Source organism: Bradysia coprophila (assembly GCF_014529535.1).
Source record: "Bradysia coprophila strain Holo2 chromosome X unlocalized genomic scaffold, BU_Bcop_v1 contig_173, whole genome shotgun sequence".
Taxonomy (NCBI): domain Eukaryota; kingdom Metazoa; phylum Arthropoda; class Insecta; order Diptera; family Sciaridae; genus Bradysia; species Bradysia coprophila.
Window position 1 is genome coordinate 4,290,939 of NW_023503302.1, and position 17,112 is coordinate 4,308,050.

At 36.2% G+C, this 17,112-nt stretch overlaps 2 protein-coding genes across 2 annotated transcripts; both read right to left on the minus strand.

Moving 5' to 3' along the window:
- Positions 1-4,377: 4,377 nt before the first annotated feature.
- Positions 4,378-8,048, minus strand: LOC119068240 (zinc finger protein 12). Its single transcript, XM_037171765.1, has 7 exons — positions 7,717-8,048; positions 6,872-7,646; positions 5,272-5,375; positions 4,934-5,213; positions 4,784-4,867; positions 4,597-4,727; positions 4,378-4,537 (listed from the first exon to the last, which is right to left on the minus strand). Exons 1-7 carry the CDS (start codon positions 7,849-7,851, stop codon positions 4,382-4,384), a joined length of 1,665 nt encoding a protein of 554 aa, XP_037027660.1. The 5' UTR covers positions 7,852-8,048; the 3' UTR covers positions 4,378-4,381.
- Positions 8,049-12,003: 3,955 nt separating this feature from the next.
- Positions 12,004-13,334, minus strand: LOC119068254 (choline/ethanolamine kinase-like). Its single transcript, XM_037171792.1, has 3 exons — positions 13,194-13,334; positions 12,182-13,118; positions 12,004-12,122 (listed from the first exon to the last, which is right to left on the minus strand). Exons 1-3 carry the CDS (start codon positions 13,196-13,198, stop codon positions 12,033-12,035), a joined length of 1,032 nt encoding a protein of 343 aa, XP_037027687.1. The 5' UTR covers positions 13,199-13,334; the 3' UTR covers positions 12,004-12,032.
- Positions 13,335-17,112: the final 3,778 nt, after the last annotated feature.

Here is a 17,112-nt window from a genome sequence, read left to right on the forward strand (position 1 = left end):
CCCTCCCCCCTGTAACGCTAGCGTCACAGAAGCTCGAACCCCCCCCCCCCCCCGGTTTGTCACGTAACACCTTATAGAAAACCAAAATTTTTAAAAACAGTGTTTATAAGGGTAAACCATTATGAGTTGTAAGTTCGTGAATATAGTTAGTGAAATAAGTTTCACGAAATTTTGTAAAATTCTGTCACTTGTTTACATCGCTATGTCGCTACACATACGAAGTTGAATGAAATCGAACTTTATTTATGACGCTATGACCGCATGTACCTCGCGTGAATTTAGTTTCACGGAAGGACTTTACGATGTTCTGAATTTCGACTAATCACATCGGTTTATTTATTTTATTGTATACGTGATGATAAGTCGTACTTTATCAGCAACTTTTTGAGATGGTAAATGTGACTTTATTGACAGTATTTATCCGTCTAGAGGGATAAATTCCAGTGTCTAGACGGATAAATCGCACTTACCATTGTATGTCACAAGGTACAATATTGTTGCAACTGTTGTTACAACTGATGTTACAGTATATATACGAGTGTGTTTGTGATGTTCGACATATCATCACTATTACAATAAAATAATATATTGTCACTCAGCGGAGTCTCGAATAACCATTCTCGTGTATATCACACACACTCGCTCACTTCGTTCGCTCTTAGTGTGTGATACACACTTGACTGGTTATTCTCTACTTTCCGCTGAGTGACAATAATCTTATATTACTAACGCATTTACTATCTGTGTAAATGTTGTGAAACTAAATTCGTATAATGCAATTTGCGACTTTTATGAATGAAAACTTTTTCAAGTTGACTATTGTCATCACATCAAATTCGCTACAACTTACGCATGACAACAAATGGCTGTTTTCACGCACGGCTTTCCAAAATCCGAACAAGTGCGCACCAATAACTTCGTGGTTTACAAACATATTCGGATGATTCGTTTACTCATCTAAAGGCCGTATTTCACGTGGCAATGGCTATATCCAAACATTCAAAACTCCATTTATTGCTCACAGACATTCTTTGTATGAAATCTGCGGTGTGACGTAACGCTACGGCCTAACCCCCTCCCCCCCCTGTCACAGAGTGTAACGTTTCACTAAACCCCCCCCCCCGGTCTTCAGCGTTACGTAATTTATGAACGGCCCCTTATCGTTGCATGTTGGAGTCGGGTGTAGAAGAACTGTTAGAAATTCATCGGTTTACTAAAATTTTCATTAACTTTTTCGACTGTTCATATCTCAGTGTGGACAAATTTTAAGACCCCACGACGTTTCATGTACCTGGATAAATTTCCATAAGAACAATGGTTCGGTTTTCGATCACCTCCCACCTCTCACACACACTAGGAACCAATACTTTTCTAGGCACATATAAAAATCATTGAAATATGCGTCCAATTTCGATTGACCGATTTTTTAAAGAATTCCTCTTATTCCCTTGACTGCAAGTCATGGGTTTTACAAAAGAAAATACACAACACGTTCACTATGATTAAAGATGTATGGAAATGTGATTAAAAAACGTTAAATGTAACAACTTTCTGCTCCTTGTTAACACGATAGCTTGAGTAAATCACAACGGATTTTCAAAAACTTTTTTTTTATTCGATGAAGTATTGAAATCCTCAGATCACGTTCGAAAATTGGGTGGTATCGGTAAGTTCTCGAAAGAAGCCTTTTCAGCTTTTTGTTAATACGACAACTGATGGAGTAATTCTCAACCGATTAAAAAAAAATGTTTTGTGGAGAATGGAATGAATTCCTGAGGGTAGGTTCTAAGATAGATTATGTTGGTCTAACGAACAAGCTGATGTTGCTAACAGAATTTTTGTATCTATTCCAATAGTATTTTTCTTGTTATGCGACTTTGCATTGTAAACAAAATCGAATAAATTGAACAAAAATTAACGAGTGTGAAGTTTGTGGCCAGAACGAGGCGAGGGCCGCAAATCACACGAGTCTAAGTTTCATTAGTGTGTAGACAACGGTTCGAAGATTTTTAATGAAACTAATCAGAATTAAATCTCCAATGAGAGAATTCACGGTGTGGTTGAACAAAGTCTAATTAAAAGTGTAATGCAAAGTAATTTTTTCTCCGAATTATTATTAGTGATGGTTTCCTGATCATTTTAGACCTAAAGAAAGAAACAAGTCGGCGGGCGGTTTTTGATATAAATTGAATTTTATGAAGTGGTGGTTGTGCAGCATGTCCAGATACGAATGTAGGGCTCAAGAACAAGGATTTTTAGGTATCTCTATCCTTGTTCTGCCGCCCTACATTTATATCTGAACACGGCATGCTCAGAATCCGCCACTGCAACACCTTTAGTTTTCCTCTAAATCTAACTTTTAGTCCTCATTCTGGACGCAGAACGCGACTTTAAGACCAATGGTATAGCATTTCAGAATCAGGGAGCCAGTCCAACTAAAACATACTAAACCGCCTTTCCGGAAGAGTCGAAAATTTTTTGTTGTGGCCTAATGATGTTTAAAGTAAAGTTGATAAAAAAACATGCCTATATTGTCAGTAGCATGGCATGCGTGGTATCGTTGGAAAGCTAGTGACATCAGCTACCCGCCACACAAACAAAAACAGAAAAGAATGTTTGATCCAGATCTCTTAAAATGGCATAAACTTTCACTTTCAATTTATCTCAAAAACCACCCGCCGACTTTTCTATTTCTTTAGGCCTAAAATGATCAGGAGATCATTACCAATAGTAATTAGGCAAAAAAATTGCACTTTTAATTAGACTTTGTTCAACCACACCGTGAATTATTAGACCGTTCTTTAGACCGAAGCTTTTTCTACTCTTGGTTAACACGATAACTGGAGTAATCTCAACGGATTGGTTTAACGGAGTAGTTCTCAAAAGAAGCCTTTTCTACTCTTTGTTAAAACGATCTGGAATCTCGTTATTTTATTTTGCCTTGTAAACAAAACCAAATAAACAGAACCAAAATTAATGAGTGTTAATTAATGAGCGGCCAGAGAGAAGCGAGGGCCACAATTCACACGAGCTTAAATTTTATTGTAAAATACGCCATTTTTTACCGGGCAATTTATAAACAAAGTTTCGAAGATTTTCAGTGAAACTAAACAGAATTAAAGCATCAATGAGAGATTTATCAGACCGCTCTAGTAGTTCTTTTTCTAAATGCGTTTTTGTGGCCATCAACATACAAAATTTCATTTCATTGAAATAAATCAATAAATCATTGCCAATAAAAATACTATTGAGAAGCTCAAACAAACAGTCAAGGGATCTGACTCACCCAACATGTGGGACCTAGTTATTACGCATTTTAATACTTAAAAATTCCGTAATTCTGATGAAATTTAATAATACATTCACGGAAAAGTGAGATCCGACATGCTTTCTGATTTGAAGGTGCTTGTGGTCTATAATTGTTCCCATATACATTTTGTTGAACTAAAGAACACCTAGATTTTTATTTTCAACTTATTAGGTCTGCTTATAATGGTGGTACGTACCTGTAGCAAAATTTAAACTAAATACTGATAGATTTGGTTCAATCTGTTTAAATTGTTCTGGGGCTGGGGCCGTCCATAAATAACATCTTTCCATCTGTGAAAAGTTTTAAAGAGGTCACAAAAGTTTTTTGTTTAGGTAACTTCCTAAAAGTATCGGTTATTATAGGGACAAAACCATCTATAAACAATTATTGTGTCATTACAGCTCCCAAGCTACCAGCTTCCAAGCACTAACATCCAAAAAAATTCGAGTCTCCTGTAATCGTAGTACACTCAGCATATACGTTTTTGTATGCATGAAATAGACTCCAAAATTGGCATTTAACCTAACATATTTTGTTGAACCCGATGTTTGCTACAAAATCTTGTACTTCTTCAGTTTTAGCAAACTTTTTTCAGTATAAGAGAATACTATAAAGGGCGCAGCATAAAGGGATTTATTTTTGACTTCGTCTGGATTCGCTGAACATTTAAAACCTTTATATCTATTACAGATTACAGATTACGTTAAACAAATGGTTGGGGTAGATAAGAATGTATCTACTTTTCAGCACAAATCTCTCAATTTAGGAAAGCACTTCGTCTGGAAAAGTGATGGTTGGATAACGACAACATTTTTGTGGAAATTTGTGGGTCGTCGTGTGGACCCGAGCCGCTCATAATAGTTGAATTTCTGGTTCAATAGGTTGGTAATAAAACACTTACAGATTGTAATAAAAAATTGTTTTTAATTTAGAACGATGAATGCACGACACTGTATAAGTTCGAGTACCAGCACCAATGCAAGGGTTGAAAGTGTGTTACGCCTACACGTCCACCATTCGCTGTGATGAAGCAACCTTCCGAGTTCCGCGACAGTCCTACGATACCATTTTTTATGTCTCAATTTTCATTATGTTGCTGTGCAACGACGCTACATGTCGTTTCATTGCGCTCTTATCGCTAAATGGTTTCGAACAAAATTCACATTCGAATTTTCGGCCAGTATGCACCAAACTATGACGACTCAGACCGGATGCATGATGAAATGCCTGGAATGATGGCAGTAAAAGGTAATTGCAGACCCCTTTTCGTTAAACGAAAAACCTACCTTCGAGCATTGCTGACATTTGTGCAAGTTGATGATCGGATTTTTTGAATGTTTTCGATTTATGTGTTGTTTGAGCATGTCCCGCTGCACGAAACCCTTATCACAGAATGTGCACTGATGAGGTTTTTCACCTGAAACAGCAGATAAAATTAGAAACGGTAATTTGTTTGAGATCAACCACAATTACCGGAGTGGATCATCTGGTGCCGCTTCAGAATTTCTTTCTGCACGAAGGCTTTTCCACATTCTTCACATCGGAACGGTTTTTCGCCTACAAAAAATTGATACGATCATTAGTTACCGCTATCGATTGGGACGAATAAAATTCTTTAAGCACCTGTGTGAATGCGTACATGACGAAGCAGCGAACTTCTACTCGGAAACCATTTTGTACAAAATTCACAGCATAAGCCTCGCTTCTTTTCGTTGGGATTTTCTTTGAGTCGCTTTTTACTCTCCGAATCGTTACTATTTTCCTGGATGCCAATGTAATACGTTTTCTCTGGATTTTCGGCAGACGTCACGGCAATTTTCGTTGATTTGCCATTTTTCTTGAACACCTTACATTCGATACCTTCACGGTCCGGCATAATGCCCGTGCACGCAGCAATGGTATTCTGTGTTTTCAGGATTGGATTAATTGGATGGAAATTGGTTTCATACTGGTTCACTTACACGAATAACTTTGGTCATTGAACTGAATTCAAGCGGAATCACTTCTTCATCTTCTTTTGCATCATCGTCATCAATCTCTAAATACTCCGTGTTTGTGTAGTCCTCTAAAGTATAGAAAGAAAATTATTCAATATTCTGATGTGCATTTGTAATGGAAATTGACATTTTTTTTTATTTCAATTTTCCAGCAATAAAGCAGTCAACAGGGAACAGTGAATGGTTCTACTAAACAAATAAAAAATCAAAACATAAAATTTGCGCTGAACCATCAACATTTTGCTTGTACTGTCCAATTAAAGCGATGTGCTACAGATACAGATTGACAATACCAAGCAACGACGATATCAAGAAACCGTTTAATTTGAGTATGTGGATGTGATGGTAAACAAATTCATGTCGATATCATTGCTATCAATTTTAAAGAATAAACACAACGAAAAACGACAATTTAATAGACTACGAAACATACAGTATATTAGGACCACTTCATGGAGTATGATTGCTTCTTCCATTATTTAGGGGCCATTCACATAGTGCGCACGCTAAAAATGACGAATTTTAGACCCCCCCTCCCCCTGCACGCAAAAATGTATGGAGATTTTTTTCCAAAATGTATGGAGCGCACGCTTTCGTCTAACCCCCCCTCCCCCCTTAAAAGCGTGCGCACTTTATGAATGACCCCTTAGGTTTAATCATCTAGTATCGTCGTAGATGATTTTAAAGAGATTTTCTTGTTTCAAAATGTCTGAGATCTGGTGTCGCAGACCAAGGAATCCAGTACTGCCACCAGATTTTTGGCGCCATGTGGAGACATTGTTTTCTCTTCAAAAATTTGAACATAGGCTATGGCTATGGAACATGACTGCGTTAGGAGAACGTTGATCAAACTATAAGACTTGAGTCAGTATTTTCAGATTGGTCTACACCCAACGTTATCTTTGTGAAGCGTCAATTGATAGCGACCCTTGTTCCATTGCATTTAATTCTTCAAAATCTATATTCTCAACAAATTGCCCGTTTTGACTTGAAAAATTTGAGAAATTTCCTATTAGTTTTAGTCAATTGAAAGTGAGCGATAAGATATGTTGTACCGAATGTTAGGTGAACTTTAAACCAAAGACGTAGTAGATTTAATCGTAATGTTGCGATACGTTTGCCGTGTAAAATGCTATGGACCGACGTCACATATTTGAGATGATGATTGGAAAAGTTGTTACTACCGGTTTAGTGCTTCCAGAAAGAGACTACCAACTGAAAGTTTCAAAACTCAATTACGGTCAGTAGTGACGATGCCTACCAGTCTTGTCTTTCCAAAATGTACCGAAAATACTTTTATGCTGAATTTGGAGAAGTTAAAGCACTGCTTTAAAAGCGTATGACTTCAGAAGATAGATTAGAATTAATTGAAGGGATGCGGAAAGGGTCGGAATGGGACAGACGTTAACTCAACCAATCAAATGAGGAAAAGATTTTTTTTTAGTATGAGGTACCCGTTTCGACAATAAATGAGATTCGAGACATCAATGATCTATCAGCAAGAGCACAAAAATGACACTGTCGCTACCAGTAAAAAGCCGAATACCAAAAGCTTTGTACTTACCGTCATCCTCTTTTTGGCTCTCACCATCACCATCAGCTTCCGTAAATGATATTTCAATCTCATCATCGTTTCCACTTAAAATATAATTGGTTTGGTCGCGATCAATAACATCGTCCCCGGCACCTTCCGATTCCTCTTCTTCGTCTTCAAACATCGAAGTGTAGTTATTCGCTTCATCGGTTATCATTTCATAATTCTCGTAGTTATCGTTTGATTCGAGAACCATTAATGTTGTCGAATATTCTTCACTGTCCATTTCCGTCGAATCGCATTCCTTCGTTTGTTTGTCTCTGACGTTCGGTTCATTTTTGATAATAAGCTCCTGGTAAGTGTTGTCCATTTCAAATGCGGATGTTTGGCTTAGAAGTTTTTGGTATTGTTCTTGCTTTTCACGCCTCAGATTCTCCAACTGCTCGACCTTTTTCTGCAGCAACATCTTGTCCAATTCCCATTGTTCCTTATCATTTTCCCATTTCCGTATCTCCAAGTTCCACTGGCGTTTCAAATTCTGAATACGGTCGTCATTGTGTGCAATTTGTTTATTCGCCTGCTGACCCTCCCATTTAGCGAGGATGGCAATTGACTGTTCACATTCTTCACTGTCATCATCCTCTTCTTCGAATACATTGCTCACTTTGCCAGCATTCACCAATCGCAGGTGCCGACGTAATTTTGTGTCTGCGTTTTTCGATTTTTTCCGGAACAGGTAGAATTTCTCCAGTCCATAGCGACACTCCACACACATGTTTTTCGGCAAAGCGTCACTTTGGCTTACCTAAAACATTGTTTTGACAAAAAAACTCACATTTTTCTTTCTTACTGAACAAAATAATTCGTTTACGAACCTCTAAAGCTGAACATGCCATTATCCTCATCGGGAGCGAACAGTTTTCATCGTTTTTGAAGATATCAACTAATTCCTTTTCCGATTTTACACTTTTCAAACACAAGCGACAAATTTTACTTAGATCGATGGCCATATTAGAATCACTTAGTTGCAGGTACAATTTATTAATTTGCCTTTGGCTCGAAAATCCATTTATACACAGTTTTGTGTTTGATTACACAAATGTTTTGATAAACTATTTTTGGTAGATTCAAAGAAAACAATAAATAAGTCGTGCTGCGTTAACAGCGTCTCTCTGCTTTCCCGAGGTTATACAACCAAAGCGTCAAAGACACATCAAAGGGCTGTCATCACTGTCATTATTGGTAACTTAGCGCCATCTTGTGTTAAAATTCTGTCAAACTGCATTTTTATTAGTAAATATTTTTGAATATTAGCGGGAAAAATTGATGGGTTTGAAAACTCTTCTTTTATATAATTGCTCTACCATTTGCAAGAGCAGCGATTCGCAATATCATTTTTGAAACCATAAATGAAGTGAGTCACTTTAAGTGACAGTTCGAGTAAGAATAGTTCTATTTTTTCCCCACAGGAGAAGAAGCGATGAACTTCTCACACTAGAAATGTCATTCGGCTGATCGTCAGCAAAAGGAGGAGAAAATAAGGTGAATCACATCGTAAATACAAAATAGTTATTTGTTAACTAAGGAGAGGTAAACACAACGTTTTTGATGCTTGCGTTTTGCGAAAATCCACATTTTGTTCTCTTTGAAGAAAATAAAATAAATAACGTGTTTTGGTATTCAGCCGTTTTAGGTGAGAAAATAATCATTTTCTCCCCTAAAATGGCGAGTTCAGCCATTGGCCGCTCTCAGAATAACTGCAAAACGTCATTTTCACTTCATAGAGGACAAAATAAGTGACATAATTCGACGTTCGTCAATCCGATCGATGTGTTCAGTATTTTGTCGCTGCCAATACTGACCTAAAAAAGCATGAGAAATATTTATTTTCTTCCTGTAGTACCAAAACCGTCACATTCACTCACCAAATTTAGTACCGAAAGAGCAACATTCTCCCCTACTATTTTCTCTCAATTTTCATTCCCGCTTATGTCATTTTCGATCCTATCTTTATTCTTTCCCAAATGTGTCAAGTTGTTGTATGTACGCGAATGTCTCCGCTCCGCTTCGCGTCGCTCCATCCCTGGACGTTTTCACCACCTGGGTCTAAAACACACCTTTTTGATCCTTGGTATGTAACATACTATTATTTGTCTGTGGACGGTAGATTTTAGGAAAATGATGTTTTGTTGACGCTTCATCTGATGACAGTTAGGTAGACATTTTCTCCCCTCTTCTTTTGAAAATGGTGTAACTATTTATATATAGCATTTTTGTGTGACGTATTGAGTTTTTAATGCATGCTGAGCTGAGGGAACCGAAAGTAAAATAGTTATTTACGTATCGATTGAGTAGGCCGAAAGAGTTACGTATTAAGTTTTGTATGCTTGCTAAGAGGACCGAAAGTAAAGAAATGTCAATTGACAGCTTTACTTTCGGTCCTCTTAGCAAGCATACAAATTGATGTTTCTGTTTCGTGGAGAAAATCTGTTTTTTATGTGTCGGGGCCAAAAATGAGGGGGTTTTGAGATTTTTCTCTGGTTTTCGACCCCTTACATGAAATTTTTTTGAGTATCTGTTTTGAACGATTGATTTTAGGGATTTTCGCATGTGCGAAATTGCGTTTTGCGAGTTGCTAGTACATGCGAAAATGTCTAAAATCAACCGTCCGAAACAGATCCACAAATACCTAAATCACTCAAAAGGCTCTGGTTTTGAGCAATGTAGCCTTTGCATATTTGTAACCTACATGTAGGAGGAAAAATATTCGTTTTTGTGAAGATTCTTTGAACCAAAATCTATTTTTCAAAAAGTTAAACCAATAAAGTACTCAAAAATGTGTTACTCTTAAACTCTTATTCAACTTGGAAGATACTTTGCAGATTGTTTAAATTTATAATCTGCACAAGGTTTCTCCAGTGGGTTAAGTTATGACTCATTTTTTCCTTGAAAACTTACACATTTTCACGCGCTTTTATGGTTTTCCTTTTTCAAAAAAATATTTTGGTTCAGAGAAATCATCAACAAACGAATATTTTTCCGCCTAAATCTAGGCTACATATTTGCAAAGGATCCATTAATATGTAAAACAACTGAAAACGTCGTAAAAAGGACAGTTACACTGCTATCTATATCTATTTATTCATTAATAATGTAACTATATCTAATTTCACCTCTGGAAGAAAATAGGAAATGGAGGCTAGAATCTGCAACCATTTTTGCCTATGCAACCGAGATGTTGTGTGCCACATTAGTATAGTAGATGAAATCATTTCTCTGTCTACAACAGACTGAACGGATTTTTGTGAAAATCAATTAGAAATTGAAATGTAATTTTCATTCAGCAATCGCAGCGATAAAATGTAGACAAAGAAAAGAAAACAAATCGGCTCGTCTTTGTGAAAAGTAGGTAAAAAAAGAGAGAAAAGAAAACAAAACGTCGTCGTCGTCTTGATACAATAATATAATATTTTCCATTGAATAGGGACTGACTAATTAAATTAACTTAAAAATCGAACAGCGTTTATACCCAGCCAGCACGTTTTTGTTGTGTTATTGCTTGCTTCAGTTATAATTATGTTATTGAGCAAATATATCTATACAATAAATTTTCTCGGTGCGTGTATAAAATATTGTTTGATCTGTAAGCGATAAACAAATATTTGATGTTAGATATCGTGTTTTTATTGAAATTGATTTCTGAAGGAAACAATGGATTTTTTAAAAAGTTTGTTCAATTTCAATATTCGTTTTTTTCTGAAGTAATATAAACATTTCATCTAAGCACCAGTATATTTTCGCACTCTCAATCTATACCTAATATAATATATACTCTCAGCCAGTCCCCACATTTTCACGGAAAACTTTCGATGAAACACATAAATTAATTTTAAATTATTTATCAAATTTGTTTTTCATTTTATATCAAGTTCATCCTCTTTCTCTCTCCCATGAATAGAAAACATTTGTATATAAAAATGTATACACAAGAGTGGACGAAAGGAATAACATTTTTGTATATTGAAGTCGTGACTGTACGTCCGTTGAATGGATTCGATATTTTAATTTTTGGGTTAATGTTAATTATGAGATGAAAAAAATAAAAAATTTGTTTGAGTATCTGAAACCAGATTTTAAGATTGTTACGATTTCGGTTGAATTTCGTTGATAGACTCATCTCCAAAGTGTGGTTCGTTCCTTTTTTGCTTGTTCAACAGAAACAAATCTTATCGAGGAAAATATATTTAGAAATTAATTCCCTCAAAATTCGATGACATCTTGTGGGATTTATTAGGAGAATTTTTGAGATTTTCGGTGAATTTTATTGGTTTTAATTTCCGGCAAATTTTAGACTTCATCCCAATGCATACCATCATTGTGAGTACATGATTTATGCGGATAATGCTGGCATAATTATGTGCTGCTGTATTGTAAGGGATAACATTCCCGGCATTAGTACATGGTATATTGATTCGGTAATGGGTTTCCGAGACATTGACTGCATTTATTATGACTATCGTGTACGTTCAATGTTGTCACGATTTACAATTCCCCGGCTAGATCATTTAGAAGCGATTAGTTGTCTCGTATCGGCAACAACATGGAAAATGCGATATCAGATTTGATTAATGTGGTCCTATCTTAGGACCTAATCATTCGGTCCAAGCTTAGGCAATAGTTAGGAACAAGATTTTATGACAGGAGTGGGATCCAAATTTTTTATAAACGTCACTCTTACGCACTAGTGCGTAAGTATGTGTAAAAATCCATTTACTACAGTGTCACTCGGTGGCACAAATAACTAGTTTACTTTTATTGAATTCACCAGCTGGTCAACAGACGCACACTCCTCGTATAGTAAACAATTGAAACACAGTTTAAACTGTGTCAATGTAGAAAAGATGCTACATGTGTGATCTCTCTTTGAAATATGTTTTCTATGCAAGAGTTTGTGTTTGCGGACCAGAGTGTAAATTCATCTGGAGCAAAAAGAATTGCATATTTGAACAATGCGGCTGTATCAATATTAAGAACCCTAGTTGACCCCGGTATTTCGATCCATAATTGACATAAAAATTCCTTTTGTCGGAATGCCAAATGTCTAGGCTCCTATAGAGAGACAAAAACACAAGCCTTCTTCATACATTTTCTTTTATTGCGGAATTTGTTAGTTAAAGTTAAAAATATTACATTACTCGCTCAAGTTCAATTGTTTGCCGTAAGTTTGGACGAAAATGGTTTTTCTCTGTTGATACACTTCAATGAAATACAATCCCATCGTCTGCATGGATAAATTTCAACTGTCAGCTGGAAAATTATTTTAGAAAAAAATTGACTCACCAGAAAGCTCATTGCCTGATCCGTTTCCATTTTATAGAAGAAACTGTCGTCGCCTTGATTTAATAAAAAGCCAATAATCACATGAATGGAGTGAAACACAAAAAATTCAGTTTCCATCACCAAATGTTCCACATTGTCCAAATTTTCATTCCACAAGAAATTGTTCATCGATTCCGTTTCTTTCAAATATTCGGCTATAAATTTACGTCGCCACGCTTCGTCAGGATAATCGCAGCTTCTACATAGGTAACCATCATTGTTTTCCACAATTTTCATGAGGAAAATTTGTCCGATATCTCGACCACGAAAATCCATGGAAAAACCTTCGTAATCGATGATCATCACTCTCTCACCAAACTTATCTGGCTTATCGAGTACTAGAATGTTGTTCTTGTTAATATCGCCAAGAGTTGTAACTATCCGACCACCAACTGAACTCTCAAGCTTTTTCAACCAACTAATCTCTGATTGAACATCAAAATGTTCATAGGCACTTATGTCGGTCATGCCAACATGATCAGCGACTTTCCGGAACTTTTCCAGGTCTCTGTTTTGAAGTTGATGCTCGCACGCCTCAAGTATTCGATTACGTTCCTTCGATATTGGTAAATTTAAAGCATGGAAACGAGCCAATTTCCTTGCAAGTTCCAAAACTGTTTCCGGTCTCTGTTCATAGTCTTTTTCACGAAGCACATGCGAAGGTACAAACTCTTCGACACGACCACCGTCAAATGAACCGTATAATCGCGGTCCTAAACCCGCCAGACTGATGGCATAGAACACAAGAGTCTCGTTAACTTCACAGCTATCCGTCTTAAACGGGTCGTCTTCATTTACTAATTTCCCACCGTAAAGACGAATCAGAAACGTTTTTGTTTCATTTGATGTGGAAGAGGAAATGTCCTCTAGTACATACAGGCGGCTGCTGAATCCTCCACTAGAATGTATTTTCATTAGACGGAAATATCAATAACATTGAGGCGGATCACTTCATGAATTTTCTTGAATGTACCTCATAACGGACAGTTCCACTTCATTTTCATTCACCGATTTCCACTGACTATCAACATAGCGAGCACCGAGTTCGATCGCTCTTGTTTTGTCAATATCCTACCGATCCATTGAAGTACGATCAATTAAACATAATTCATGTCTACCATCATTGCATTGATCATGGAGAAGTAAACCAGATAGGAAAATAATGTAACCCCAACACGATCATCAATAAAATACTTACAGAGAAATCGCAAGGGGAAAATGAAACGTTTCAACTACCAACTACATTCATAAATAACAATTCAATGAATTAACTTGTTGCCTTTGATATGTGGCTGATACAATTGACAGCTGATGAAACAGATGATTGCAAGTGCGGAAATGTCATTGCATTCAATCGAGATTTGGGGACGGGCGCAATTTTTCAAACTTTCTTCTGTGCATGAACATGTTAGTAATGAAACTTGCATAAACTAAGAAAGTTTTGCTGGATGTTACAGCCTCACTATCAACGGTGAGTGAAAAAGCTCTTAGGTATTTTCTGTTGAACGTGGAAAAATTTACTAAAATGTTTTTTCGAGTGAATTTTTCACACCCTTGAGTATCTTCATTTTCGAATCCTCCATTTCTGCGTTGCGTATAAATTTGAAATGCAGCATTAAATTCTAGATGAACAAACTTTACTTCCATCAAAGCAAATCCGTTGCAATAAAATTAACGAATTCCACCTGAATTTCACAAGTTCTATCTAGTCACTAGTCACATCAATTCAATATTCAGATGAACGCGACCCAATGTACTTAACGACGTAATTGTTTAGAAATTAATTTTGCAGCTGCTTCACACTCAAAAGCTTTACAAAATGAGCATTTTCTTCAAGTGGTGTAACCAAACCACACGACCTTATACCTTACGCTTGCTTGCTTTTAACGGTTTTAATTATGCAACGTTTTCGATGCCTTGAATTGCAAAATTGCTTGACTTACATTTTCAAACAAAATCAATAATTTAATAGACTGATATTGAGGTTCAGCTAATAATACTATATGCACACACTTTTCCATTCGACTGTGTACTCTGCGGGTTCTTCTTCACTCGACATACATTTTCATTGATATGTTACAGCTAGATAATATATTATATTGGCCACGCCATATAATATGTTAAGAGAAAAGTTAATGCACTCTCTGCGTTCATGGCATGCATATATGATGACGTGTATGCCATGTTACGTTTGAGTGTAATTTCCATACGAAAAACATTTTGAAATTTTAAATAATTTGTGTATAGTCAGACCGTAGTTTGATGAGTTCCGTAAAGAAGATCATTTCTGCAACTGGAGTAAAAAACGATCAATAACGCACATTATGTTAGACAAACGTTTTCCAATTTCAATTTGAATCAGTACTACGAAAGCTTTCGCTAAAAAGTTTGATTCTTTTCACCAGTTGGAAAGTCTGTTGGAACGCATCCATGGCTATAGGTGAAAATATAACGTCAAGAGACGAAAAAATAAAAATCCATTAAAGAAAATCCTCAACTTCGCCAAACCACTCCCTCGAGACTATTGAAGCTTCAGGGATATCCTTCAAATAAAATAAAATTCTTAAACTTCGCAAAACGCATCCGTTTTGGAAATCTGTGAAATTTTTTGGATCTTTTGGAATGACAACTTTGATCGGTTTTCCGAATAAATCGAGTCCGATAAATCGTTCGTAGATTACATTTATTTTTGTTCAAGAAATACCAATTAAATTGTTAAACCACTCACTCATAAATACTATGTACGATTGCCTACACACACATCGAAAAACTTTTTCATAATTCTTCCTATTTGCAACGAATTTCATTTCCGCATAGTGACTCACAGATTTAAGGCTCTTTGCAAACTATGTCTCCTCTATCTCTATAGTAGATTTCAATATACACACACATCAAACAAGTGATTAGAGTGTACACCGTATGCATAATGTACAACTTACGTGTACCTTACAGTTCATAGGGTGAAAATTGATCACTACTATATACGACTTTGACTTACCGTTAGAGAATATTAGTTAACCGAGTTAACTGATCCCCTGTTACGTCCATTCTAACTAAACTAAACTAAACTAACCGAGTTAAATAAAACCATTTCTTCCTTATGCCTTATGAGTGACTCATTACTGATATGCATTTAGGCTGTGGGTTTTCTTAGTTTGAGTATAACTAACTCTTATAAACTTAACGAATAGGTTGATCTGGAATCCTCAGCAGATCGGTGCAGAAAGTAAATGGTTCTCAGTCTTGGGATGAGGAGGAGGATTTATTGGTAGGCTCTAGCTAGTAGTTGAAAAATGTTCTTTTTCTATATAGAATACTGCAGCCGTAACTCCACCCCAGCTTAGGTCTCCTGTTACGGCACTGAGCAGTGCATACAAAATATAAGAAAAATTTGGATTGGAATTGCTTACTGTAGAAGTCATAAAAGTTTTCCAAGTAAAATTCAAGCGAAATTTCGAAAATTGTTTGTGTTTTTGTGTTTTTTGTTTGCTTTGTTGTGCACACTATATAAACTTTCCCACTACACATTGAAAATGGAAGAAAATATTTACACTCCAAACAAGAGCTAGTGTAGACGGTGTTGTGTATGCATGCACGGAAATTCATATTAATTAACCGAAATAAATGACGAATGCAACTCACGGTTTCATTATACAAAGGATTTTCCTAATAGAACTAAATCATACTCTATAGCAAAATAATCTTGTACGGCGTCTGCAAGTATCCACACCACACACAATCCATAAAACTTTATTTAAAATCCAATAACCAGATTATTGTTATACTCCATGCAAAAGCTTATGGAAATACGCAACAATGGATTAAGTCGCAAACAAACAGCTCGAAGAGGAAAATGTGCTATGCGAATAATTAGCTGAAAAGGAAATTTTTTGTTTTGTAATTACATTGCACTGAGTGTGAAAATTTTGATTTTCCTTTTTAAAATGGAAAATAAATTTATTTTCGTATGTCGTTGGCAACGAGTCGTTGAACGAAATTATCTTTAAAGTTATGGTGACAAGTTAGGATACTCATATCCATTGAACTTTTACCTTCAATGCAATAATTGCAAGAACGTAGATTTTTTGTTATTCCGAAGAAAATTCCTAATAAATGGACAAGTGAATTTTAATTGATAACCATAGTTTGGGGTTCTAATTCTGAACGACAGACTATTCGTAAAGCTCTCTTTTGCGATTTTTTTAAAAAACAATATCAATGCACTGCATTCCTATCATATCAATAAACTCAACTAGGCACTTACCAAAATATGGGAGTATTTGTATGGAACCTTTACTTGACGAACGTCTATATTTCTGGAAGGCGAATAATTATACAGAGTTCAACATAGCAGTTCTGAATCGGCGACGACGATTATCATTCGACAATTGCAAATTCCATCAGCGTTCAGTGTAGCACAGAGAATAGGAAGGAAAATACCGTCGTTCATTTGAACGATTACGAGTTACATGATTGACTCATTCGTAAATTAATACGAGTAATTCGTTAAATCGTACAACCTAAGTGTGTATACAATCGGTAAATTTGACTGGTGTGCCGAAAAACAGCTGGTCTTTAATCAGCTGGTGCTCATGTTATTACTTATATCACTAGTGTATTAGCGAAATAAACGTAAATTGTAATCGTCTTAAACGTGCATTCGTACTGCCGGTTCTTAGCGGACGAAGGTACATAGGAGTTAATCAATTGTTCTAATGACTGACAGAAAAAATTAATTTCCACCAGCTTTCAGTGGAGCGAATTTATCAAAGTCGCAAATGGATCACCTAATTATTCCGGTGATGACTGACAGACAAAATCATTTAAATACGGATTTTATGTCTCTAGACAAACTTATTTAAAGGTAATGTTCCCCTACTCTGACGTACTTC

Coding starts and splice junctions, on each gene's coding strand:
- LOC119068240 (XM_037171765.1), bottom strand. CDS start 7,851: ATGGCCATCGATCTAAGTAAAATTTGTCGCTTGTGTTTGAAAAGTGTA. Junction 5,376..6,871: donor GAGCCAAAAAGAGGATGACG/GTAAGTACAAAG, acceptor TCTATACTTTAG/AGGACTACACAAACACGGAG. Junction 4,868..4,933: donor TCATGTACGCATTCACACAG/GTGCTTAAAGAA, acceptor AATTTTTTGTAG/GCGAAAAACCGTTCCGATGT.
- LOC119068254 (XM_037171792.1), bottom strand. Junction 12,123..12,181: donor ATCAGGCAATGAGCTTTCTG/GTGAGTCAATTT, acceptor TTATCCATGCAG/ACGATGGGATTGTATTTCAT.